Raw genomic sequence first — 27,983 nt, 5'->3', positions numbered from 1 at the left:
GTGGTGGGGGGGGGGGGGGCTGTGGTGAAAACCTGGCATTGGGGCCCGGCGGGGGGTCGCTACGCTACTGTTCAGGGGCGTCACACCAAATTCTGGGCCCTGGGTACAAGGATTCACTGCGGGCCCCCCATGAATGTTAACTATTGAAAGACAGCAGATCTACAAGCTCACAGCGCGGCACTTGGTGCCGCGCTGCGAGCTTGTAGATCTGCTATTTTTGAAAAATCGTGAAAATGTGTGCCAAGAAACCTTTGTTTCCATGTCAGTGATGCTCAAACTTTTTCATGTGAAGGACCCCCCATCTCAAAATATTTTGTTCCAGGGACCCCCCAGAAGCAAAATTTGAGTTACAAATGTTCACTTAAAAAATACATATATTCAAAGATTTGAGGACATTTTCACGACTTTTCAAAAATAGCAGATCTACAAGCTCGCAGCGTGGCACTCGGTGCCGCGCTGTGAGCTTGTATATCTGCTATTTTTCAATAGCTAAAGTTACTAGGGCCCCTCCAGGGCCCTGGTAACTCAGTCCCACTTTCCTACCCCTTGTGACGCCCCTGCTACTGTTACTGTTCATTGCGACCGTCAGGTCACACTTACTACCAAAACCTCCACCGGCTGTCTGTCTGTCTGTCTGTCTGTCCGTCACACGTCACACGTCACACTTTTGCCCTGCTCATATCTCCGCAACCGTTGCACCGATCCATGCCAAATTTTGCACACATACTCCTTGCCTGCCAAACCACAACCTCCATCCATCACTTCTCACATGCCCCTCTTCTAGCGCCACCATGAGGCCGATTCTTGAAAAACTCATTTTTGGACACTGCTCCTACAATTTTTGCCCTACAATCACGCAAATCGGTACACAGTATGTCTACACTCATGTCTTCAACATGGATCTGTCCCATTTAGCGCCACCTTCAGGCCGATTTTTTAAAACACATTTTTGGACACTGCTCCTACACATTTCGCCCTAAAATCACACAAATCGGTACACACTTCCTCTACACTCATGTCATCAACATGGATCTGTCCCATTTAGCGCCACCTTCAGGCCGAATTTTTAAAACACATTTTTGGACACTGCTCCTACAGATCTTTCCCTAAAATCACACAAATCGGTACACAGCATGTCTACACTCATCTCATCAACATGGATCTGTCCCATATAGCGCCACCATCAGGCCCATTTTTACAAACAAGTTTTTGGACACTTCTCCTACACATTTTGGCGTAAAATCACGCTGTGACCTGCCGGTCACTTATCTCCCGATTAGGGAGTCTTACTGGTATCAGACAGTGTGGATGTTGGAATTGTGATGATCTTGGAAGCGATACGGGTGATACTGTAAAGGTTGTTTCTGTTAGGTATGGACAGTATGGTGAAGAAACATGCAGAGCAGTACAACAGAACATACATGAACTCAGTAAACAGTCACAGAGAACAAAGCAGTGCCTCAAAGAAACTATAGGAATACATTGTTAATAATGAACAGGACAACATGCTATCTAAATAACACTCTGGACATGTGCAACTCCTATGGAACCAAAGGGACCCTTACGAGTCCATTTGGTTCCATTTGTACCCTCTCAGAGGAAAGTGTGCGCGGTGCAGTAGTGTATAGAGGCGGGGTGATCTTTGGGGGTCCATACAGGCTGATCCCACTCCTCTGTAATTGAGGCCAGTGGAATGTTTGGAATCTATGGGGGGGGGGTGTATGGGGGGATCATCTCTGTCTGGATGGGGGTGGGAGGGGGTTTGGGTCAAACTGAGGTCCCCCCTACCCCCCCCCCCCAACTCATGAATGCACTCATATAAGTGTGTGTGTGTGTGTGTGCGTGTGTGCGTGCGTGCGTGCGTGCGTGCGTGCGTGCGTGCGTGCGTGCGTGTGTGTGTGTGTCCCAACATGAATGCACTCATATAAGCCTCAGCTTAACAGCTTGGCGTGACCTTTGACCTGAGCGGGGGTCCCGTTTTAATAGGGGTCACGCTGTGAGGGACCCTCAGTTAACATCCACACCCCCCGATGGGATGCTTTATTTACAGACTACACCAAAAAATGCGCGCATACGCGCGTACTGTCCGTGAAGACGCTTGCGTAAGCGCTCCAGGGAGTATATGTGAGGAAGACCAGATAGTCTGTGTACAAAACGCATACGCTTGCTTAAAAAATAGAACCGATCCTATTTTTAGGGAATGCGTATCCGTGGTTCGGGCTATCCGTAGGCCTGGTGTAGCCAGCTGAATTGATATACATTGGATCTATCCAAAACGCGCATAGGCGCGCACGACCCCGCATACGCACGCATACGCACTGACGCGTGCAAAACGGCTTGGTGTAGCCCGGCCCTGATACGGGACAAATAAATGACATGAATATCAAGGTCCAAGGTTGTACTTTACTGTCAGGTCTTTTGTACATAAGAGTAAAAGTTATTTTGGTTTGGCATCCTTACAGACAATGCAGTGGTAAATATAAAATAAAATAATTGCAAAACAACAAAAAACAAAAACAAATCTAAAGATAAAATAATAAGTAATAATGACTTAGGAAAGAAAGAGTGCAAAAGGCAAAAGAGCAAAGACAATGTAAAAAGCATCCTCAGCTGTACATGTGCATTATGTTGAAAAAAATAATGATAACTATTGTCTCCACGCGACAGAAAAGCATGGCCAAGACTATGTTTTGCCGTGTGTGTGCGTGTGTGTGTGCACGTGTGCGCGTGCGTGTGTGATGAAAACTGAAACCAGTAAATTCAGTGTATTTTAACCTTGATCTTCCATCATCTGGAGGATTAACCAGGGGGGATTAGAGAGGGGGGGGGGGGTCTCCATGACAACAGCATTGTTGTGTGAGACGCGAGGGGATCGTTGTATGGTGAGGCCCCCCCCACATGAGTTTATTTGGGGATTCCCTCCCACGGGATAGTGAAGTGAAAATGCAAGGACTTTATGTACCTAATAGTCGGGGGAAATGGCCTCAGAAAACGATGCATATATGGGTGAGCATTCATTTTAGTCAGAGGCCTTAGGGTTTTTTTTTCTCGTGCGAATCAGTCTAAAAGCGCCAAATTTTGCACAGATGTAGCTCAGGGCATGCTCTAACGATTTAGCTAGGGCGCCCGAGTCGGCGACCTTCGGGGTCGCCACAGCTCCAGAAAACACCCACAAAACTCTGAAAAGTGACGAGTCATCACTTTTCATCACTAGACCATCGTTTTCTGGGGCCATTTGTAGCCCAAGGAATGTTTTTTGTGCAAAACAAATGCTTGCAATGGATTCACTTACTTACTTAATCCTCTTGGTGCTAGGTAGCACATAAGGTCTTAATCCTCTTAGTGCTAGGTAGCACATAAGGTCTTAATCCTCTTGGTGCTAGGTAGCACATAAGGTCTTAATCCTCTTGGTGCTAGGTAGCACATAAGGTCTTAATCCTCTTGGTGCTAGGTAGCACATAAGGTCTTAATCCTCTTGGTGCTAGGTAGCACATAAGGTCTTAATCCTCTTGGTGCTAGGTAGCACATAAGGTCTTAATCCTCTTAGTGCTAGGTAGCACATAAGGTCTTAATCCTCTTGGTGCTAGGTAGCACATAAGGTCTTAATCCTCTTGGTGCTAGGTAGCACATAAGGTCTTAATCCTCTTAGTGCTAGGTAGCACATAAGGTCTTAATCCTCTTGGTGCTAGGTAGCACATAAGGTCTTAATCCTCTTGGTGCTAGGTAGCACATAAGGTCTTAATCCTCTTGGTGCTAGGTAGCACATAAGGTCTTAATCCTCTTAGTGCTAGGTAGCACATACGGTCTTAATCCTCTTGGTGCTAGGTAGCACATAAGGTCTTAATCCTCTTAGTGCTAGGTAGCACATAAGGTCTTAATCCTCTTGGTGCTAGGTAGCACATAAGGTCTTAATCCTCTTAGTGCTAGGTAGCACATAAGGTCTTAATCCTCTTGGTGCTAGGTAGCACATAAGGTCTTAATCCTCTTGGTGCTAGGTAGCACATAAGGTCTTAATCCTCTTAGTGCTAGGTAGCACATAAGGTCTTAATCCTCTTGGTGCTAGGTAGCACATAAGGTCTTAATCCTCTTAGTGCTAGGTAGCACATAAGGTCTTAATCCTCTTAGTGCTAGGTAGCACATAAGGTCTTAATCCTCTTAGTGCTAGGTAGCACATAAGGTCTTAATCCTCTTAGTGCTAGGTAGCACATAAGGTCTTAATCCTCTTAGTGCTAGGTAGCACATAAGGTCTTAATCCTTTTAGTGCTAGGTAGCACATAAGGTCTTAATCCTCTTAGTGCTAGGTAGCACATAAGGTCTTAATCCTCTTAGTGCTAGGTAGCACATAAGGTCTTAATCCTCTTGGTGCTAGGTAGCACATAAGGTCTTAATCCTCTTGGTGCTAGGTAGCACATACGGTCTTAATCCTCTTGGTGCTAGGTAGCACATAAGGTCTTAATCCTCTTGGTGCTAGGTAGCACATAAGGTCTTAATCCTCTTGGTGCTAGGTAGCACATAAGGTCTTAATCCTCTTGGTGCTAGGTAGCACATAAGGTCTTAATCCTCTTAGTGCTAGGTAGCACATAAGGTCTTAATCCTCTTGGTGCTAGGTAGCACATAAGGTCTTAATCCTCTTGGTGCTAGGTAGCACATAAGGTCTTAATCCTCTTGGTGCTAGGTAACACATAAGGTCTTAATCCTCTTGGTGCTAGGTAGCACATAAGGTCTTAATCCTCTTAGTGCTAGGTAGCACATAAGGTCTTAATCCTCTTGGTGCTAGGTAGCACATAAGGTCTTAATCCTCTTAGTGCTAGGTAGCACATAAGGTCTTAATCCTCTTCGTGCTAGGTAGCACATAAGGTCTTAATCCTCTTAGTGCTAGGTAGCACATAAGGTCTTAATCCTCTTGGTGCTAGGTAGCACATAAGGTCTTAATCCTCTTGGTGCTAGGTAGCACATAAGGTCTTAATCCTCTTAGTGCTAGGTAGCACATAAGGTCTTAATCCTCTTGGTGCTAGGTAGCACATAAGGTCTTAATCCTCTTGGTGCTAGGTAGCACATAAGGTCTTAATCCTCTTGGTGCTAGGTAACACATAAGGTCTTAATCCTCTTGGTGCTAGGTAGCACATAAGGTCTTAATCCTCTTAGTGCTAGGTAGCACATAAGGTCTTAATCCTCTTGGTGCTAGGTAGCACATAAGGTCTTAATCCTCTTAGTGCTAGGTAGCACATAAGGTCTTAATCCTCTTCGTGCTAGGTAGCACATAAGGTCTTAATCCTCTTAGTGCTAGGTAGCACATAAGGTCTTAATCCTCTTGGTGCTAGGTAGCACATAAGGTCTTAATCCTCTTGGTGCTAGGTAGCACATAAGGTCTTAATCCTCTTGGTGCTAGGTAGCACATAAAGTCTTAATCCTCTTGGTGCTAGGTAGCACATAAGGTCTTAATCCTCTTAGTGCTAGGTAGCACATAAGGTCTTAATCCTCTTGGTGCTAGGTAGCACATAAGGTCTTAATCCTCTTGGTGCTAGGTAGCACATAAGGTCTTAATCCTCTTGGTGCTAGGTAGCACATAAGGTCTTAATCCTCTTGGTGCTAGGTAGCACATAAGGTCTTAATCCTCTTAGTGCTAGGTAGCACATAAGGTCTTAATCCTCTTAGTGCTAGGTAGCACATAAGGTCTTAATCCTCTTGGTGCTAGGTAGCACATAAGGTCTTAATCCTCTTGGTGCTAGGTAGCACATAAGGTCTTAATCCTCTTGGTGCTAGGTAGCACATAAGGTCTTAATCCTCTTAGTGCTAGGTAGCACATACGGTCTTAATCCTCTTGGTGCTAGGTAGCACATAAGGTCTTAATCCTCTTAGTGCTAGGTAGCACATAAGGTCTTAATCCTCTTGGTGCTAGGTAGCACATAAGGTCTTAATCCTCTTAGTGCTAGGTAGCACATAAGGTCTTAATCCTCTTGGTGCTAGGTAGCACATAAGGTCTTAATCCTCTTGGTGCTAGGTAGCACATAAGGTCTTAATCCTCTTAGTGCTAGGTAGCACATAAGGTCTTAATCCTCTTGGTGCTAGGTAGCACATAAGGTCTTAATCCTCTTAGTGCTAGGTAGCACATAAGGTCTTAATCCTCTTAGTGCTAGGTAGCACATAAGGTCTTAATCCTCTTAGTGCTAGGTAGCACATAAGGTCTTAATCCTCTTAGTGCTAGGTAGCACATAAGGTCTTAATCCTCTTAGTGCTAGGTAGCACATAAGGTCTTAATCCTTTTAGTGCTAGGTAGCACATAAGGTCTTAATCCTCTTAGTGCTAGGTAGCACATAAGGTCTTAATCCTCTTAGTGCTAGGTAGCACATAAGGTCTTAATCCTCTTGGTGCTAGGTAGCACATAAGGTCTTAATCCTCTTGGTGCTAGGTAGCACATAAGGTCTTAATCCTCTTGGTGCTAGGTAGCACATACGGTCTTAATCCTCTTGGTGCTAGGTAGCACATAAGGTCTTAATCCTCTTGGTGCTAGGTAGCACATAAGGTCTTAATCCTCTTGGTGCTAGGTAGCACATAAGGTCTTAATCCTCTTGGTGCTAGGTAGCACATAAGGTCTTAATCCTCTTAGTGCTAGGTAGCACATAAGGTCTTAATCCTCTTGGTGCTAGGTAGCACATAAGGTCTTAATCCTCTTGGTGCTAGGTAGCACATAAGGTCTTAATCCTCTTGGTGCTAGGTAACACATAAGGTCTTAATCCTCTTGGTGCTAGGTAGCACATAAGGTCTTAATCCTCTTAGTGCTAGGTAGCACATAAGGTCTTAATCCTCTTGGTGCTAGGTAGCACATAAGGTCTTAATCCTCTTAGTGCTAGGTAGCACATAAGGTCTTAATCCTCTTCGTGCTAGGTAGCACATAAGGTCTTAATCCTCTTAGTGCTAGGTAGCACATAAGGTCTTAATCCTCTTGGTGCTAGGTAGCACATAAGGTCTTAATCCTCTTGGTGCTAGGTAGCACATAAGGTCTTAATCCTCTTGGTGCTAGGTAGCACATAAGGTCTTAATCCTCTTGGTGCTAGGTAGCACATAAGGTCTTAATCCTCTTGGTGCTAGGTAGCACATAAGGTCTTAATCCTCTTGGTGCTAGGTAGCACATAAGGTCTTAATCCTCTTGGTGCTAGGTAGCACATAAGGTCTTAATCCTCTTGGTGCTAGGTAGCACATAAGGTCTTAATCCTCTTGGTGCTAGGTAGCACATAAGGTCTTAATCCTCTTAGTGCTAGGTAGCACATAAGGTCTTAATCCTCTTAGTGCTAGGTAGCACATAAGGTCTTAATCCTCTTGGTGCTAGGTAGCACATAAGGTCTTAATCCTCTTGGTGCTAGGTAGCACATAAGGTCTTAATCCTCTTGGTGCTAGGTAGCACATAAGGTCTTAATCCTCTTGGTGCTAGGTAGCACATAAGGTCTTAATCCTCTTGGTGCTAGGTAGCACATAAGGTCTTAATCCTCTTGGTGCTAGGTAGCACATAAGGTCTTAATCCTCTTAGTGCTAGGTAGCACATAAGGTCTTAATCCTCTTAGTGCTAGGTAGCACATAAGGTCTTAATCCTCTTGGTGCTAGGTAGCACATAAGGTCTTAATCCTCTTAGTGCTAGGTAGCACATAAGGTCTTAATCCTCTTAGTGCTAGGTAGCACATAAGGTCTTAATCCTCTTAGTGCTAGGTAGCACATAAGGTCTTAATCCTCTTGGTGCTAGGTAGCACATAAGGTCTTAATCCTCTTGGTGCTAGGTAGCACATAAGGTCTTAATCCTCTTGGTGCTAGGTAGCACATAAGGTCTTAATCCTCTTGGTGCTAGGTAGCACATAAGGTCTTAATCCTCTTGGTGCTAGGTAGCACATAAGGTCTTCACCAACGAACGCCAATGCTGTCTGTCTTCTGCCCAATGTTGCACTTGGCCCCAGGAAAAAAGTGTTTTTCTGGGTATTTTCCTCCTGTATAGAAAGTCGATGGGAGCCCAACTTGATTTGGCCGTTGTGGCGACCCCGAAGGTCGCAGACTCGGGCGCCCTAGCTAAATCATTAGAGCATGCCCTGGGCTACATTTGTGCAATATTTGGCGCTTTTAGACTGATTAGCACGAAATTACCATGTAATCTCCCTAACTCCCCCGACTACTAGAAAAGAAAAGGAAAGGAAAGGAAAGGAAAGGAAAGGAAAGGAAAGGAAAGGAAAAGAAAAGAAAAATAAAGAAGGGGGAAAAGGGAATGGAAAGGAAAAGGGAAAAGAAAAAAAATATTGCATTGAAGGTAATCAACAAACTAAACTATAAACTGGTCAAACATTGATCAAATTGTCAACTATGAGAAAGAAGTGAATATTGTGGATCAGATCTACAAGCTCACAGGGCCTCTCCCATCGTAGAAGACCTTGTAGATCTGCTATTTTCACAATATTTATTTTTATGACGTTTTTTTTTTATTGAATAGCTTTTGGTGCTTGGTCTAAATGTTTTCTTAGATCAGTGGTTCTCGACCTGTGGGTTGGGACCCCCAGGGGGGTCCCCAAATTATTTTAGGGGGTCCCCAGATGATTAACTTAATGTGCAACATTGTTTTCTCACTCAACAGTAAACAAACCAACATAAAGTTTAAGTGTATAGAGGGTATCTGCACATTTCTAAAGTGACAATTTTTTTTTTAAAGATTTGTTTTTGGGCTTTTTATGCCTTTATTCGATAGGACAGTAGACTGACAGGAAATGGGGAGAGAGATGGGGAATGACATGTGGCAAAGGTCGTCCGGATCGGGAATCGAACCGGCGACGCCAGCAGGCATCATAGCCTAGTATATGGTAAGCGCCTTGACCACCAGGCCAGCGGGCGCCCCTTAAAGTGACAATTTAAGGACTTTTTAATACTTCTAAAATGACAAATTTAACATTGGGCAAATTGTCAGATATTAGAGGCAGAAATCATGGCCTGAAAAGGTCTTGGACCACTAGCGGTCCCTGTGTCTCATTAACATGAGAGGACAGCTTGTAGTGATTGACGTGTTAAAGCTTGGAGCTGTCATGCAGACATATGGCCAGCCTGGCCTCCCAGAAGCACATGCATAAATGCATCCTCTGTGACGGTCACTCCACCCACGCTGCCACCGCCTCCGCGCCGCGGGGACAAAGTCAGGAGAAAGAGACGACCAAAGTCACGTAGCATTAGCATCTCTCTGTCCACTCACAGCGTACTGACACCTAGCTAGCATCTGTTGTCTCCTCCGTCTGAAAGACCCTCTTCAGCCACATTTAGTTTTTATTCGTCAAAGGGTGAAGACATCGTTTAGAATTGTTTTGGTCTTGCTATTGTAAAGGCTTCGTCCACGGGACAATTAATTGTGTTCGTATAGAGCAGAGCAGACGGCCCCACAAAGGCGTTTTACTATCAGAACTGTCACACCTTGACAGCCGTATCTGTCTGTCTTTTTTTGTTGATTGACTCTCACACTCTGACATCATGCTCTGACATCACTGTGATGTCATGGGAAACAAATCCCTTTTATTGCCATATATGGAGATCCCTGTGATGCCAGGGGAACCAAATCCCTTTAACACTTGGGTGACTGGAAAAAAGAATTTCAGTCAGTGAAATTGACAGGTAAATTCTCTCCCTTTTTGCCCAGGACAGCAACACCTCCTCCCCTGCTGCCAGCGGGGGTTCTATTGTCTGTTGTTCTATTGGCAACTGAGTGGTATAATCGTATATTATTTCATACTTAGGAAACTTTTCAGAAGAGGAAAAAAAAACAAGAACATATGTCTTGAGTATTTAGGAAAAGTTATGGAAGGGGAAATGTCTGAGACCTTCACAGGGAGAGTTATTGCACTTTGCGATCTCAAAATCGGCCAAAATGACCAATATTAAGCCCATATCTGTGAATGCCAATATCAAATCCCTTTGGCCAGATGATCAAGACATGGCCATCTGGCCATTTTCGCCCTTAGACATCTTACTGGTACGTCATTGTGCCTGGTGTCGTCGCGTGCCGACAAATATCCCACAAACTGTGGAAGGAGTACTTTCCTACAGCCAGGAATACTCTGGCCTACTTAAAGTATTTACTTAAACTACTTACACCTTCATTAATACAGTCTACTCTGTCCTACTTAAAGTATTTACTTTAAGTACTTACAGATTCATTAAGATCAGACAGATAAGAGATGAGATCAAGTTGTATTGATGAGTGTGGTGAGGATCAGGTGTTGTAGCAGCAGTTAGCATGGAGGCTAAACCAGGTTAGAACAGAACAGACACATCAGATTAAATGAAGATAACATCGATAGTAACAGGTAACACAGATCAGAATGACATAATGTAGAGATAAGGTTGTCTTCTACGTTTACGCTACGTCTTTGTGTCTGCAGTTCCTTTCTTGTACTTGGATATATTTATATTTATGCTGGATATTTTTAACATGTTGTTGTAGTTGTCATGGTTACCTAATGTTCATTGTACTGTAGCTGAAGTTGATGTATTCAATAATTGTATTATTTAAATATATGAATGTTATATCAGTTTGTAAAGAAACCCAGTAATATTCAGTGTGAGGCTCAGTGATGAGATGTAATGAACTTGAAACACAAGCAGACTTGGTTTAAAAAGACCAAAAACATCCTAGCGGTCTTGTTTCCATTAGGGTCCTATTTGATACATTAGGACACATCAGCTGTAGGCCTATAATACATGCAAACAGTCAATGACCCATATATGTATTGGACACACACACACACACACATGCACGCACACACACACACACACACACACACACACACACACACACACACACACACACACACACACACACACACACACACACACACACACACACACACACACACACACACACACACACACACACACACACACAGCAGTATGTCTCCAGTCAGCTGGTGAATGGATGTCTATCCTTTCCAATGAGCTTTTAATGCCTTTATTGACTCCCTGTGCTCCCATAGCTGTGTGTGTGTGTGTGTGTGTGTGTGTGTGTGTGTGTGTGTGTGTGTGTGTGTGTGTGTGTGTGTGTGTGTGTGTGTGTGTGTGTGTGTGTGTGTGTGTGTGTGTGTGTGTGTGTGTGTGTGTGTGTGTGTGTGTGTGTGTGTATGTGTGTGTGTGTGTACAGTGATAAAGTGCACAGTTCAGTTGACAGCTTTACTGCAGAGAAAGAGAGACATATTACAGAGAGAAAGACGGATATCCAGAGGTGTAAAGTAACTAAGTACATTTACCTAAGTACTGTACTTAAGTACAATTTTGAGGTATTTCTACTGTACTTGAGTATCTTCAATTTCCAATACTTTTACCTTTACTCCACTACATTTATTTGAAAACTGTACTTACTTTGCAGATGTAAATTTGTAATGTTATAAAACATACATAAACTTCTTTAGTCCTATGTTATACCATGTTATATTTGAAAACAGACGATCTACAAGCTCACAACATATTGTGAGCTTGTAGATCTGCTATTTTCAAACATATTGTACTTTTACTTTTGTTACTTTAAGTACATTTTGATGCCAAGAATTCCATACGTTTACTCAAGTACATTTTGAATTCCGAACTTTTACTCATTGCAGTATTGATACTTTTACTCAAGTAAAGAATGTGAGTACTTTTTCCACCACTGCAGACAGGACATGCCTGTCACAGTATAATCTATAAAGCACTGTCTCTGTGTTGCTGGGCGGAAACTGCCAGCGTGGCAGTCTATAAATATGATTGGTTAGTGTGGTCTATAATGTGATTGGTCGGTGTTGTCTGACATGACAACAGAAGGGCTCTAATGGAGAGGAGAAAAGGTCACTGCCGTGACAGGAAATGGATGTGATTGTTATGACATCACTTCCTCCTCTGGCGTGGCCAGACTGTTGCCTCCGCGATTTGCAAATGCTCCCGTCAACAGTCTGGGGCGCGGAAATAGAAATGATGAGTGTGAGATAAAGCGGATGTGGCGCAACCGCTCCCTTGGTGCAGTAGCAATAACATGTCCTACTGGAAGCGTTATGTCTCCTTTCAACATTTCTGGGGGCGTTATTTCGTCTTTCTCCATGATGTTTTCAAACGTTTTCTTAAACTATACACCCATAACAAGAATAGGCCGCTTGAATGACTTTGTCTGAGCTATATATTTATGTTTCCAATGGGACTACAGTTCAGTGCAGCAGCGGTTACTTCTGATACTCGCCGTTCGGGAGCTGCCGTTCCAGACTCTATATAGCATTCGGAGATTGTGGAATAGTTGTCTGGCTACGCAAGACTGTCCTGTGAGGGAACGCCACGGCGGTGAGACCACAGCTGATGTGGGCTTAATGTCACTGTATTGATCGTTAGAGCGCAGAGCAAGGGAACCACTTACTACTGTCAGTAGAATGATTATCAGCCTCAAGCTCAACGCCAAGGGAACTGAAATACTGACAGTTATTAACGCAGAGGTCCATGTCATTGTTCTGACGTCCCATTAGTCAGACGGTACCTAACCCTAATCTTAACCCTAAACCTAAACTCAGTAAAACTATGCCTGAACCACCGTCGGTGTAATGAGGTGTCAGACTTATGGGCAGTCCCCGTCCGTACATGGAAAATGTGTCCGTGGAAAAGACTTGGCATTTCTTTTTACACACAATTATAGTGTTCTCATTTTGATCATAATATCCAATTACTGAAATCTCCAGTTTTTCTTCAGAATATGTATGATTTACTAAGACACTACGTCACATTAGGAGTCCAAATAGTACTAGTGGTTCTCAAACGTTTTATTTGCAAGGACACCCTTAACTCTGACAGTGTACAAATGGAACCAAACGTACCTTATGGGTCCATTTGTACACTGGCACCGGGTGGCCTCCAAAAGACTCTGGGCCCACAGTGTTCAGGTGTTCAGGTGTTCAGGTGTACGAGAAAGGCAGAGTGTTTTTTCTCAGTTTTTTGCATTCACCAGCGCCGGCAGGTTAGCATTTCACCTTCTGCTTCTTCTTGGCGGGACAACAAAGACTGCTTTGTTGCAGAGAGGCTGCTGTTCTGTTCTCTTATTTACCATGCACCTCCCTACGTGCACACACGCACGCACGCACGCACGCGCACGCACGCACGCACACACACACACACACACACACACACACACACACACACACACACACACACACACACACACACACACACACACACACACACACACACACACACAGAGGAGGTGAACTCTCCTCCTCCTGTGTGTGTTCTGGTAACTCAACTCCTCCTGTATTCTCCTCCTCTAGACCTCCCTGTACTGCACCTCCTGCACCTGCTGGAAATAAATGAAAAAAATTCCTAACAAAACATTTCTTCACCAATGTGTTTGTAAAGGTGTCTAGTAACACATCTCACAAAGACTGAAATTCACTTTCCCTAGGAGTTACAGCTGATGAAAGTTGGAGTCCCATTGAATTAACTATACAGGATAAAACACACCAACATAAATATGCTTTAAGTAGCATGTGAGGGGTCAAACTAGGGTAAAATCATTCCTTGGGCTAAAAACGCCCCAACACAACTATGGTTTAGTGATGAGTCATCACTTTTCACAGTTTTGTGGGAGCTGCCTTTAACCCAAAGAATGTTTTTCATGTATTTCTGAAGATATCCCCTGACTACAAAAAAGATATCACTTCACCTGAAGTATGCAAGAGCCTTTACATGTAAAGGTGTGGTTTGGGCGTTTCAATAATATAACCAACCAATCACCGTGCCTGTCTGTCTTTGCAGTGGATTGTCGTGTGTGGACGAGATTGATCAGATTGATCAGATAATGATCAATGTGTACAACATGATCAATTTCATTTAGTTTTAGTCTGGCTGTGATATGATGGGTCGGCCTTTAAGGTGCTTGTACATTGGAAGCACAGACTCTCATGTACCCCCCCCCCCCACCCCTCCTCCCTGCCTCCTCAGTGAACTGCAGGTGTAACTAATACCCCCCCCTCACCCCCCCACCCCCCCCCCCCTGCACCCCCCCCCCCGGGTCCCCCCAGAGTCTCTGGTGTCCTCTCTACTTTCCATCCTGCTGATAAGATGACCATTAAGAGAGAAAGATAATCCTCTCCTCTCCTCTCCTCTCCTCCTCTCCTCTCCTCTCCTCTCCTCTCCTCTCCCACACCCTGGGGTGCCGTGACGGCAGTCCAGGGGTGCCGCGAGATCATTTGATAATATTTGGAATCAATTTGGAAACTTGAAAAAATATTATTTAGTATCATTTTAAACTTGAAGTACAAAGTTATTTTCAGTCAGTTCTAACCAAAATGGCTGTTATCTCAACGTTTTCCTCACAACATAATCACTAAAATATTGTCACTGTCGGGCAGAAACCTTGTATCTCCAAGTTTCAAATGTATACGTCTTTTGGTAAAGCAAAGCCCTGCTTCATCATACAAGACTGTCGCACAAAACTAGTGAAAACAGACGATCTACAAGCACACAACGCTTCGCATCGCGAGGCGTTGTGTGCTTGTAGATCGTCTGTTTTCACTAGTTTAGTACATTTTATAGATGATAAATACAAAACGAACGGTTTTGGACATACAAGGTTTCCACCCGACAACGACGATATGCTATAAATATAAGGTGCTGGGAGTGAAAATTATAATGTAGGGGTGCCTCGGGTTAAAACAATATTTATGGGGTGACCTGAGACAAAATAGTTTGGGAACCCTGAGTTAGGGGTTCAGAGTCTTGCTCAAGGACTCTTCCACATTAACTCTGGGGGAGCCCGGGATCCAACTCTTCGGGAACCCTTCGTGCTCTAATGACGGTTCCTCTACCCCTGAGCCACCCCTATAAAGACAGAGAGAGAGGTGAGGGAGGGATGGGGGGGGGGGGGGGGGGGGGGGGTGAGAGAAAGGGGAGGAGGTGGACACACGGACACAGAGAAGGTTACAGTGAGTTTCTGACTAAATAATTGATGGACGGCACTTTCGTTTTTTAATCTGTAAATGAGACGGGCCCTGTGTGTGTGTGTGTGTGTGTTTGTGCGTGCGTGCGTGCGTGCGTGCGTGCGTGCGTGCGTGCGTGCGTGCGTGCGTGCGTGCAGTACAATACAAGTACAGTTAAACACCAAATAAGTCCTTTTAGTGTATTGTTTAAATAATGTTTAATTCAAACATTATCTCAGAGGTGTTTTTAAAAGGTCTTAAAAGTCCTGAAATTATCACTTCTACTGTATGTGGTTTGTTGAGTGAGCTTGTAGATCAGCTATTTGAACCGTTTAAAATGTTTTTTTTTAAATAGTAAAGAAAAAGTAAAGAACTGGTGGTTTAGGTGTTAAAGCCCTAAGACTCTGCATCAAACCCAAAAAACCTGCATTTTCCCTCCGTCTGTCTCTTTGTCACAGAGAAACCTGTAATCCTGCTGTTTGTTGAGCCCACAGGGTCCCCAACACACACGCACGCACGCACGCACGCACGCACGCACGCACGCACGCACGCACGCACGCACACACAAACCCAGTGGGTGTGTTGGTAAACAGCTTTGTACAACACTCACCTCAAGGGTGTCCCACGGTGCTGGGGCTTATGAGCACGACTGGCACTGTGTGTGCGTGTGTCTGTGTCTGTGTCTGTGTGTGTGTGTGTGTGTGTGTGTGTGTGTGTGTGTGCGTGCGCGTGCGCGTGCATGTGTGTGCGTGCGTGCGTGCGTGTGTGTGTGTGTGCGTGTGTGCGTGTGTGTGTGCTTGTGTGTGAACATGAGGCTCAGGTCAACGTGACTGTGTGTCCCGTGGTGTTGGACACAGACAGAAGGATGGAGGGACAGACAGACAGACAGACAGACAGACAGACAGACGGACAGCAGAAGGAACAGATTATAAAGACGGCGGCGTGTCCTCGACGCGTGTAGAGAACAGAGACGCCTCAGGGCGACATGCGACCTCGCCCTAAAGGGTGAGGTCGCATCGCAACGCCTCGCCTCGCATCGCATCGACTCGCATCGTGAGGCGTTGTGTGCTTGTAGATCGGCTGTTTTCACTAGTTTTGTGCGACAGTCTTGTATGATGAAGCAGGGCTTTGCTTTACCAAAAGACGTACACATTTGAAACTTTTCTGCCCGACAGTGACGATATTTTAGTGATTATGTTGCAAGGAAAACGTTGAGATAACAGCCATTTTGGTTAGAACTGACTGAAAATAACTTTGTACTTCAAATTTAGGAGTTTACAAAATATTTGTTCAAGTGTCCAAATAAATTCCAAAAAACACCACCACTACCAACAGGGGGTGGTGTTGTGCAGTCTGGTTTATTAACCAGGCTACTGCAATAGAGGACAAGTCATTTGGGGGGTGAACCACTCCTTTAAGTTACAGTATTATTACCATTAAAAAGTAATCCGTTACGTTACGTTATCCACTGATCAAAGTAACTCATTAGTTTACTTTTCCGTTCCGACCATTAAAACCCACCTGCGAGGAAGTTTGGTAAACATAAAATAGAGTGCAGCCTACCAGAGTGTTGAGGAGCTGGCAGCTGTGTGTGGCTGCGTGCAGCTTCAACATGGATAATGTAATGACCTTGATCTATGCTTTCACCAGTAAATCCAACAATAGTGTGAATCCTTCCACAGCCTTACTAAAGGGCTTCTCTCAAGCCCTGCCATGTCGTGAGCGACTGTAAGTTAATGTAAACAAGACACGCACACAAATACGTTCTCCTTATGTCGCCAATAGATGGCCTTCTAACCCGGTGTTACACCAAAATCCATAACCTATATAAAACTGTAGAATGACTACGCAACCACCACGGACTGCAACACATTTCTGGTCGGTCACCTTTTGCTGAGCTCATTCATTCAGGAAACGGCTTGAATGTGTCAGATGGATTGTTTGTCCTTTGTGGCAACAGAAAGAACAGGGAATTCTAGGTCTTAATTGTAACCAAGTAACACCATTATTTTGGAAAATGTACCTGGTAACGCAACTACTAGATTGCAAAACTAACTCGTTAAGTTACTCCGTTACCCCCAAACCTAACGCTGTTACGTAACATTGTTAGTTATAACACCGTTACACCCAACACTGCACTACGCCAGCCTCTGAGGCCTTGAGCGTGAGGGTTTGAGCTAACATAGTCTTGCGTGACCAGACTGTTGACTCCGCGATTTGCAGATGCTCCCGTCATACAGTCTGGCAAACGGAAATAGAAACGATGAGTGCGAGATGTGACGCAACCGCTCCCTTGGTGCAGTAGCGATAACATGTCCTACTGGAAGCGTTATCTCTCCTTTCAATATTTCTGGGGGCGTTATTTCGTCTTTCTCTGGTGTTATTGGTGTTACCTCCATGATGTTTTCAAACCTTTTCTTAAACTATACACCCATAACAAGAATAGGCCGCTCAAATGACTTTGTCTGAGCTATTGTGCTTCTGTTATGTTTCCAATGGGACTACAGTTCAGTGCAGCACTGGCTGTACTTCTGATACTCGCCGTTCAGGAGCTGCCGTTCCAGACTCTATATAACATTCAGAGATTGTGTAATAGTTGTCTGGCTACGCGAGACTAGAGCTAACAGAATGAACAGAACAACACACACACCTGCATGGACCCAGGTGGGATGGGTAGGGTTTGGGTTAGGGTTTCAGGGTGTGTATGGGTGTATGGATGTATGGGTGTATGGGTGCAGGTGGGATGGTTAGGGTTTCCTCTGACCCGCCATGGGGTGAGAGGTCAGAGGAAGGAACACACTGCAGGCTTGTGTGTGTGTGTGTGTGTGTGTGTGTGTGTGTGTGTGTGTGTGTGTGTGTGTGTGTGTGTGTGTGTGTGTGTGTGTGTGTGTGTGTGTGTGTGTGTGTGTGTGTGTGTGTGTGTGTGTGTGTGTGTGTGTGTGTGTGTGTGTGTGTGTGCGTGCGTGCGTGCGTGCGTGCGTGCGTGCGTGCGTGCGTGCGTGCGTGCGTGCGTGCGTGCGTGCGTGCGTGCGTGCGTGCGTGCGTGCGTGCGTGCGTGCGTGCACGCTTTAGTAGCACCTATAAAATGTACTCATGCACAAGCACGCACACACATTCATGCACAGGCTTTCAGTAGAGAGGAGAGACCAAAACCACTTGATTCTGTTTTAATCTGCTCTTCATTCAGAGGAGCTCCTCCCCCCCCACCCCCCCCCCACACACACCCCCCCCCACACACACACACACACACACACACACACACACACACCTGAGAGAAGTTTGACTGATCTATGTTATCGTTGCATTCCTTTAATGCATGGTCTGATTCCAAAGTATTCATTCATGTACAGTAACATCATGATGATAATGTGTCATTAACTTACAGTATTCATTCATGTACAGTAACATCATGATGATAATGTGTCATTAACTTACAGTATTCATTCATGTACAGTAACATCATGATGATAATGTGTCATTAACTTACAGTATTCATTCATGTACAGTAACATCATGATGATTGTGGAGAATGAAATATATTATAATTGAAGAGATAAACACACTGTGTGTGCGTGTGCGTGTTTTTCAGACCGTTTCTTTAATTTCAAGGACCACCAGGTCTGATATGCATTACCCCCCCCCCCACACACACACACGCGCGCACACACACACGCACACACACACACACACACACACACACACACACACACACACACACACACACACACACACACACACACACACACACACACACACACACACACATACATACATACATACATACATATACACACACGCACACACACACACACACACACACACAATTTACCCTGAGAAAGATGGGGAGTGAACGATACCCTATAGCCTTCCGGGCCATACTGGGCCCTGATTGGTTCCCTACAACTTCAGGGGAAGGGAGGTCCAATCACAATCCAGTGGGGGCCAGAGTCAGACCAAACATGTCGAGGACTGTTTATTATTATTATTATTAATTTATTTGCATATTGCATATTGATTGATTGAACATGTTATTAGACAAGAATGTAGTACAGTTAAACACCCTGCCTAAAAGGAACATCCCAAATAAGTCTTTTTATGGTCTTTTTTACGTCGGAAGTCCTCTGTATTTAATTCATGGACATAATAAATAGCAAGCAAAGAAAACATTCAATAAAATTATAAAAATACTATATATACAGGATAGGGGAAAAAAGGGGGTGGGGCTAAGGTAAGGGTGCTCACTTCTGGCCTGTCTATGGGAGAAGTGACAACTACAGATGTTCTACCAGTCTGTCATGGCAAGTGTCCTCTTTTTTGGAATAACATGCTGGGGTGGCAACAACAGAGCAGGTGACACTTTTTTTGACCTAAACAGACTGGTGAGGAAAGCAGGCTCTGTCGTTGGGTCCTCTCTGCAGGGGGTGGAGGAAGTTGCCAGACTGTGAACGGCTGGGAAGCTGGACTCCATCTTGAAGAACTCCTCCCACCCCCTCCATCTGGAGATCTTCAGTTACTGGAGTAAGAGAGGAAATGACCGTTTTGTCTATCCAGGACGGAGATGCAAGAGACTAGGAAAGTCTTTTGTACCGGCTGCTACCTTCCTAACCTAGGACGACGGTAGCCGTTCTTACTGGAACTTTAGTTGCACTGACTCTGACCTCTAAGGACCTTCCAGGGAGGGTGCTCTTGTGCGTCTTGCTGCGTCACCCTTTTTTCTTTTTTTAGTTTGTTTTTCTCGCACTGACCTTTGGACGCTGCACTATTAGGTTGTATTAGTAGTTTTTAGGTATTTCTGCTTGTGTTTGACATGACAGTGAGATACTTGTTGCACTAACTAGCATTGACTGCTATGGTCACTTTGATTTGGGAACTGTACTATATTGATAGTTGTGCTTAAAGGTCCGTACATACTGAGGGCAAATTGGCGAATAGCGAATTAGCGTATAATTCGCCTTTTTTTTAAACATTATAAAGTCAATGGAAGCATCCACACCAAACGCGAATTTCGAAAAGGCATCTGTTTTTTATTCGCCCTTGTGTCGAATTTAGCGAACGTTCAAAGGCGAATTCCTCTCTCTCTCTCTGTATCAAAGTAAGCTCACTCTACCCTATTTCAAGAGAGAGAGAGAGAGAGAATGGTGGAGGGACCTTCACGTTGCATTGAGGCCGAGGGGAACAGTGTTTTTCTCCTTTTCCGTGTCTCTCTCTGTGTGGCAGCGTGGCTGCTTGGAAAAACTACTCGAATGTATTACTGGTAAAAGCATGGTATGTTTTAGGCTAATTTATAACTGCAAAAAGACTAATGTTTTAAAATAAATCGCTGGGTATTAAATACAAAAGGATCCGAAGTGTAGTGGAGTAGAAGGAAAGTACTGGAAATTGGACTCATCTACAAGTAGAGGCTACTCAAGTAAATGTACTTTTAGTTACTTTCCACCAGCTGTTGCGGGGATCTGCCAGTATGCAGGGACACGGGCGGAGGAGGAACGGTGAACGCTCTGCTCCCCTTCCCCTCTCTCTCTCTGGCCAAATGCACTGCATGCAGAGTGCAGACTCAGAGAGAGGCGATATAATACGAAGAGCGCACTGTCTCGCAAATAGGGAGCGCGTGTAGCCTACTATTTGTTTCCCTGGACCCTGTCTCCGTTCTACTCTCTCCTCTCTTCTCTTCTCCTTTCTCCTGCGCCAGAGGCAGATAATCACCCCTCGTTTTAGGCGAATTAAGCGAATATTATACGCATATTCGCGTCGCTTTTTGGTGTGTATGGAAAAAGGCGAATCGCGAATTCTTCTATGGCTGTTTCACGTTGAGCATTGACAGTTTTTTTATGTCACTTTATGTAAATACGTGTATGTTATTCGTTCCTTTCTTTTGATCTGTCTATTTAAGTACCTCCTTCTCTGGCCTCCTGAAAGGTTGAGTTTTCAGGGCGGTTTTGAAGGATGCCATGTTGCATATTGCATCTTGGTTTCCAGGCTGTTCTCTTTCACTCCGTTCTCTTCTTCCAGAAGGAGGGAATCTTCTTCTTATTTCTCCAGTAGATTTTAAATGTCATTTAAATTGCTATTTTTCTCTGAGGGCCTTTTTGTACAATGAATGATCTTCCATCATCACACAGTCCTTACATCAGGGACGTGCTGGGCCCCTGATTCAGCCCCGGGAAAAAGAGTTGGAGAGGCCCTCATTTATTTTTCTTATATTTCGTCGTTGTCGGGTGGAAACCTTATATGTCCAAAACTGTTTGTTTTGTATTTATCATTTAAAAAATGTTTTAAACTAGTGAAAACAGCTGATCTACAAGCACACAACGCCTCGCAACGTTGTGTGCTTGTAGATCTGCTGTTTTCACTACTTTTGTGCAACGGCCTTGTATGATGAAGCAGGGCTTTACTTTGCGAAAACTTGGAGATACGAGGTTTCTGCTCGACAGTGACGATTTACTTTGTTGGCCGCACACAGTCCCAAAAATGGAACGAAGGCAGACATTTTATTTTCAATTCTTTCCTAATGGCCGGCCTGGACCGGCCGTTCGGGAGCTGTCCCGCTTTTACCAATGGCCAGCACGTCCCTGCCTTACATACGTATCTCTCTCTCTCTCGCGGGGGGAGGGGGACGAGGTTAAAATGCCATTTACCACCCACCCCACCACCCCCCCATCTCCATCCTCCTCGCCTCACCGTACCTCCATCTGTCAACAGTAGGAACACCACCCCCCCCACCCACCCCCACCCAAACCCCTCCCTCCCACTCCCTCTGGGAGCCAGGGATACTGACTGACTGACAGGCCAGGGGGCCAATGGCGTCTGGCCGTCCGATGTCACATGACCGGCGAGTCCGAGGTCTAGTGTCATTCAATGTCTTAATGGAAGCTTTATGCTGCTTGATGATTGGCTGACTGACTGACTGACTGACCTTGGTATCTGTGTGTGTGTGTGTGTGTGTGTGTGTGTGTGTGTGTGTGTGTGTGCGTGTGCGTGTGCGTGTGCGTGTGCGTGTGTGTGTGTGTGCGCTCGCGCGTGCGCGCGTGCGTGCATACGCTGATCTCAAGACTACATTTCCCAGAATACCACTTCTGCCACGGTGACGTGTTCTGTCTCTGTGTTGTTTTTTCTTGTATTTGTTGTGTTCTAGTTGGTTTATTCTTATTCTTCTTGCATCAGATGTTCATCTGAGCCAGTGTGGCTTTCAGCTCAGTGTTTTACTTTTCTGTTGCTCCTTTTATTCTGAAGTATGGTTGCATTCAGTGTTTCCTTGTTGGGTTTTGCTTTACACTCCTGTACCTTATTTTGTAGTAATGTTTCAGTGTGCAGGTCTCCTCTTAATGTTTCCTGTCTTTTCTCACTGCTCTGTGATTGTTAGTTTCCTCCACCTGTGTCCTCGTAAGCCCCTAGCATAGTAGGCACCGCGGTGATAAGCTATCCACCGCAGTGGATCTCTCAGAGGACTACTCTGAGAGTGTCCGTGCAAAACGAAAATAATTACTGCCAAAAATGAGAGAAGAGAGAGAGAAAGGGAACAAAGCCTACCTAAAGTTTGACCGACTTGTAGTGCACCGACCTGGTACCAATGCAAACAGTGACTGAGTATCTGACTCATATACAGCAGATATTCTTGTTTTTAATGTTTTTGACCTATAGGTATAAACCGTTTTTTAATGACAGTTACCTCTCTTTGCTCAAAGTGCTATGGTAAAGTTAAATATGGCACTGCTTGTACATGTTGTAATAGATTATTTCATACAAGGTGCACACCTTTAGATAGGTATAATTCAGCTGAATGGGCATCATGGATATGTGATAGCTGTTCTATCATATTTCCTTATCACAGTTTAAATGACACAGATTTCGACAAAATTGTGTCTGAGTCTGAGTTGGTTCCTCTATGTGATTTTAACAACATGATTTTTAATCCATTTGAACTTAATGAAAACAACAAACATATAGAATATGATAATGCATTTGATCCTGACTCTATGTTCTTTAACAACACTAAGAATGATCTTGGTACTAGTGATTATTATAATGAAGAGGAGTTTAAGGACTACAATAGACTTCTAGCACAGAACGAGCAGAGTATCTTCTCAAGTTTCCATCTAAACATACGTAGCTTGCAGAAACATTATGATCATTTAAATCAATACTTATCATCACTAGAGCATCGGTTTTCAGTAATTGCCCTTTCTGAATCCTGGCTCTGTGAGGACACAGCTGAATCCTATGATATGTCAGATTATAACTCAATTCATTCTTACAGACAGAATAAAACAGGAGGGGGAGTATCAATTTATATACAACAAAACTTTCAATTTATTGAAAGGAAGGATCTTGCCTTAACATTGGCGTCAGTTGATGCAGAGTCAGTGTTTATAGAAATACTCTCATGTACCATGTTTGGAGGAAAAAATATTGTTGTTGGTTGCATATATAGGCCACCAAATACTGACATCAAAGTTTTCAATGATGCTTTTGCTTCTACTTTGGATAGAATTAACTCGGAAGGTAAAATGTGTACTCTTTTAGGTGACTTTAATATTAATTTGCTAAAAAGCAATAGTCATTCTTTAACAGCTGACTTCCTAAACATATTGTACTCTACTTATTTTCTGCCTCTCATTCATAAACCAACTAGAGTAACCAAGCAATCTGCAACTCTGATTGACAATATTTTTACTAATAATTTTGAATATAAAAGTAAATCAGGATTGTTATTTACTGATATTTCTGATCACTTTCCAATCTTCCAATTGACCTTTTCTAATATAAGTGAAAGAGTGGGGATGAGAGGAAGTTACCAGCGTAGTTTCAGCAGAGGTAACATTGCTCGTTTTAGGAGTTGTGTAAATGATGTTCCATGGGATGCTGTGTATAATCAAAATGATGCAGAATTAGCATATCAAAGTTTTGCACAAATATTTAATTCCTCATTTGAAAAATGCTTTCCTTTCATTTGCTACAATAAAGGAATCTCAGTTAAAAAGGAATGTAAACCATGGTTTACTTCTGGCTTGCTGAAATCCGCAAAGAAGAAAAACAAATTATACAAAAAGTTTTTGACTAACCCAACTCCTTTAAATGCAGATGTTTACAAAAAATTTAAAAATAAATTTACCTACTTGCTTCGAGTGGCAAAGAAGAAATACTATTGTGATAAATTTAAAGAAGCTGCTAATAACATCAAATCTACATGGAACGTTATAAATCAGTTACTTAATAAAAAAAGACAGCATGTTTCATTTCCATCTACTTTTGTGGATGGAAGTCGAACATACTCTAATTCATCAGAGATTGCAAATGGGTTTAATAATTATTTTGTAAACATTGGAATTTCCTTGGCTAGAAAGATTAAGAGCACAAGCAACTGTCCTCTTGAAAAGATTCAGGGTCAGTACCCGCCCATGTCTATATTTGAACCACCTACATCAGAAGAAATACAGGAGATTATTTTAAAATTAAAAAACTCAGCAGCAGGGTATGATAACATCAAAAGCAGTCTGGTTAAAGAGGTACTGCCCTCAATCATTGAGCCACTGAACCATGTGTTTTCACTTTCCCTTGGGACAGGTGTTGTTCCAAGTGATTTGAAAGTGGCAAAAGTTATACCTCTGTTTAAATCGGGTGATTCAACCTCATTTTCCAACTATAGACCGATTTCTATATTACCGTCTATATCTAAAATATTGGAGAAGTTGATTTATACCAGAATCTTGAAACATCTTAATGACAATAATATATTATATGAACATCAGTATGGTTTCAGACAAAAACATTCTACGTATATGGCTCTATTGCAGCTTATTGATAAAATTACAAATGCACTAGACAATAAGAAATTTTCAATTGGTATATTTTTGGATTTATCCAAAGCGTTTGATACTGTGGACCATAACATTCTAACATCCAAGCTTCAGAGGTATGGTTTGGCTGGTGATGTGATCAAGTGGCTCAGTGATTACCTTTATAATAGAGAACAGTTTGTATCCATAAATGGCACAGACTCTGACAGGGCAAAGCTAGCCTGTGGTGTTCCCCAGGGCTCTATACTTGGCCCTCTTTTATTTTTGATATATATAAATGATTTTGCTTGGGTATCTCCTACATTATTCTCAATCCTATTTGCTGATGACACCAATCTCATTATGTCACATGATAATTTGTCATCATTGATTAGGGAGGCAAATGATGGTTTATCTCGTGTCTCGGATTGGTTCCAGACTAATAAGCTATCGTTAAATATAGACAAATCTAATTTCATTTTATTCTGTAATAAAGGTAAGACTTATTCGAAAGAGGAGGTAAAACTATTCATCAATGACACCAAAATTAATCAAGTAACTTCGACAAAGTTTTTAGGTATTATAGTTGATGATAAACTCAACTGGAAAAAACACATAGATCATGTTTGTAAAAAAGCAATGAAGTCAGTAGGTATAATAAGGAAGGTTTGTTCATTGATGGATAGAAGTTGTTTTTTAATTCTTTACTATAGTCTAATTTTTCCTTATATATCTTACTGTAATATGATATGGGCTAGTACTCATTCTTCACATCTCCAAAAAATTATTTTACTTCAAAAAAGATTTGTTAGACTGGCAACATCCTCTGATCGATTTGAACCATCTGCTCCCCTCTTCAAGAAACTAAACATTCTGTCTGTGTCCGATGTTAATTCTTTACAGATATGTATATTTGTGTATAAATGTATCTATGATCAATGCAATCTACCAAATGGTTTTAATAGTTTCTTTTCATTCAATTCTGATATTCATTCATATGTCACACGGCAATCAAAAGACCTTCATGTACCTTATTGTCGTACTTCCCTCAGGCAGTTTTCAATAAGATTTAGAGGAGCTAATCTATGGAATGCCGCCGATCCAATGCTTAAAGGATCTTCATTACTGGTTTTTAAAGCCAACTATAAAAAGATGCTCATAGCTAAAATGTAGTAGATCATGTGTATTTGGTTGTGTACAGGTCTGTAGATAGTTTGTAGTACATATGTATGTACTTCATGTACTCTATTGTATGTGGATTTCATCTAAGCATGTTTATTGAATGTACTGTATAATCTTTTATTTTTTATTTTAAATATGTATACTTATGTCTGTTTTATAATTAGGGGAAGTTCTTCATAAGCCTTTGGCTTCTTCACTTCTCCTGCACAATATTTGATATAAATGTATTGTTTTTCTTATTTCAATTATGTGTGCTAATAAATAAATACAAAATACAAAAAAATACAGTGTAGTCTTTTTAAGTCATAAAACTACAACATTGCGTCATTACTGGCGGTGAAGAGCTTTCCACCGCGAACCCCGACACATTTCTCTGTTTTTACTATTAGACAGATAGGCCCATCACCCCATTCATTGATTGGTCGATCTAGACCAGTCAGTAACAGTGATAGGACAGTCCGTTGTCTCCCCAGGCGCGGCAGAGGGAGAGCAGAGCCCAGGATTACATAGGCAAAAATGGGTTACAAAATCGTGGGATAAAAATTATAAAAAGAATATAATAACGGTGTTCTGTCTCTCTCTCTCTCTCCCTCTCTCTCTCTCTCTCTCTCTCTCTCTCTCTGTGTGTGTCTCTCTCTCTCTCTCTCTCTCTCTCTCTCTCTCTCTCTCTCTCTCTCTCTCTCAGGGGTTCTTCCGGCGCAGCATTCAGAAGAACATGGTGTACACGTGTCACCGTGACAAGAACTGTATCATCAACAAGGTGACCCGGAACCGCTGCCAGTACTGTAGACTGCAGCGATGCTTCGGTGTGGGCATGAGCAAGGAATGTGAGTTTACACACACACACACACACACACACACACACACACACACACACACACACACACACACACACACACACACACACACACACACACACAGTACTGTAGACTGCAGCGATGCTTCGGTGTGGGCATGAGCAAGGAATGTGAGTCTATACACACACACACACACACACACACACACACACACACACACACTTCACCGTCTTCACCGAAGCGAGCCAGTGTGATTGAATTGATAGCAGTGGCGTCAGTTCAGCAAAAAGCTAAGGTATGGCAACATGACTGGTGTCTCAAGACAGCAGTCATGTTGCCATACCTTAGCAACAGGCATGAGTACATTTAATTTTGTCCCCCTGTAGTCACGGTGTGGCAGCTGCTATACTTGCCATACCCAAATGACGCCTCTGGTTGATTGATTGAATTGATTGAAGACTTTGCAAGGGAAAATGTACAGTTTCATGACAGTACAGTTCACTAGTACAAGGTCAACTAAAAGGATAAGCCCAAGAAAGCCTATGGCTTATTATTAGGCTCGCTGAAAGGCTAGACAGTACGTCATACCAAAACTTTATAGGACAAGGTTATTCTCCTTAAAAAAATGACAATGCCTCTCTTTTTTATTTACTTACACACCTGTTTCCGGGGGAATTTACTGTAGAATTATGAGTGGGACACATCTGGGTAACAGCAGACATACAAGCTCACGTCGCGTCGCAGATGCGACCGTTGTGAGCTTGTAGATCACACTCGGCTTGGCTCGGCTGCCACGCCGGAAATGCCGCCCACATTCTGCGCAATGCATGAAGGGATGTCGGAAACTTGTGGATACAACATTGAATGACAGCCAGACGGAACACAGAATCATCGTAAAACCAGTAAGACTCCCTAATGGGGAGATAAGCGACCGTCAGGTCGCAGCGTGATTTGAGAGCAAAATGTGTAGGAGCAGTGTCCAAAAAATCAGCCTGATGGTGGCGCTATATGGGAGAGATCCATGTTGATGACATGAGTGTAGACATACTGTGTACCGATTTGTGTGATTTAAGGGCAAAATCTGTAGGAGCAGTGTCCAAAAATGTGTTTTGCAAGAATCAGCCTCATGGTGGCGCTAGAAGAGGGCCATGTGAGAATTGATGGGTAGTGGATGGAGGTAGTGGTTTGGCAGGCAAGGAGTGTGTGTGCAAAATTTGGCATGGATCGGGGCAACGGTTGCGGAGATATGAGCAGGGCAATAGTGTGACGTGTGACGTGTGACTGACAGACTGACAGGC

General features: G+C 43.3%; 1 protein-coding gene across 1 annotated transcript in view; it reads left to right on the top strand.

Annotated features, from left to right (window-relative positions):
* LOC308293232 (retinoic acid receptor beta-like) overlaps nt 1-27,983 on the top strand; it is a gene marked incomplete at both ends in the record, with an annotated part of 170,317 nt that overhangs the window by 79,345 nt on the left and 62,989 nt on the right. The window contains one exon of the mRNA XM_080735668.1: nt 26,574-26,715. Within this exon, the coding sequence (XP_080591794.1) occupies nt 26,574-26,715 (142 nt within the window). The remainder of the gene's footprint in view (nt 1-26,573; nt 26,716-27,983) is intronic.

This window comes from Nannobrachium achirus (assembly GCF_963921795.1).
Source record: "Nannobrachium achirus genome assembly, chromosome: 10".
NCBI lineage: Eukaryota > Metazoa > Chordata > Actinopteri > Myctophiformes > Myctophidae > Nannobrachium > Nannobrachium achirus.
This window is presented reverse-complemented; position numbering and strand designations above follow the sequence as displayed.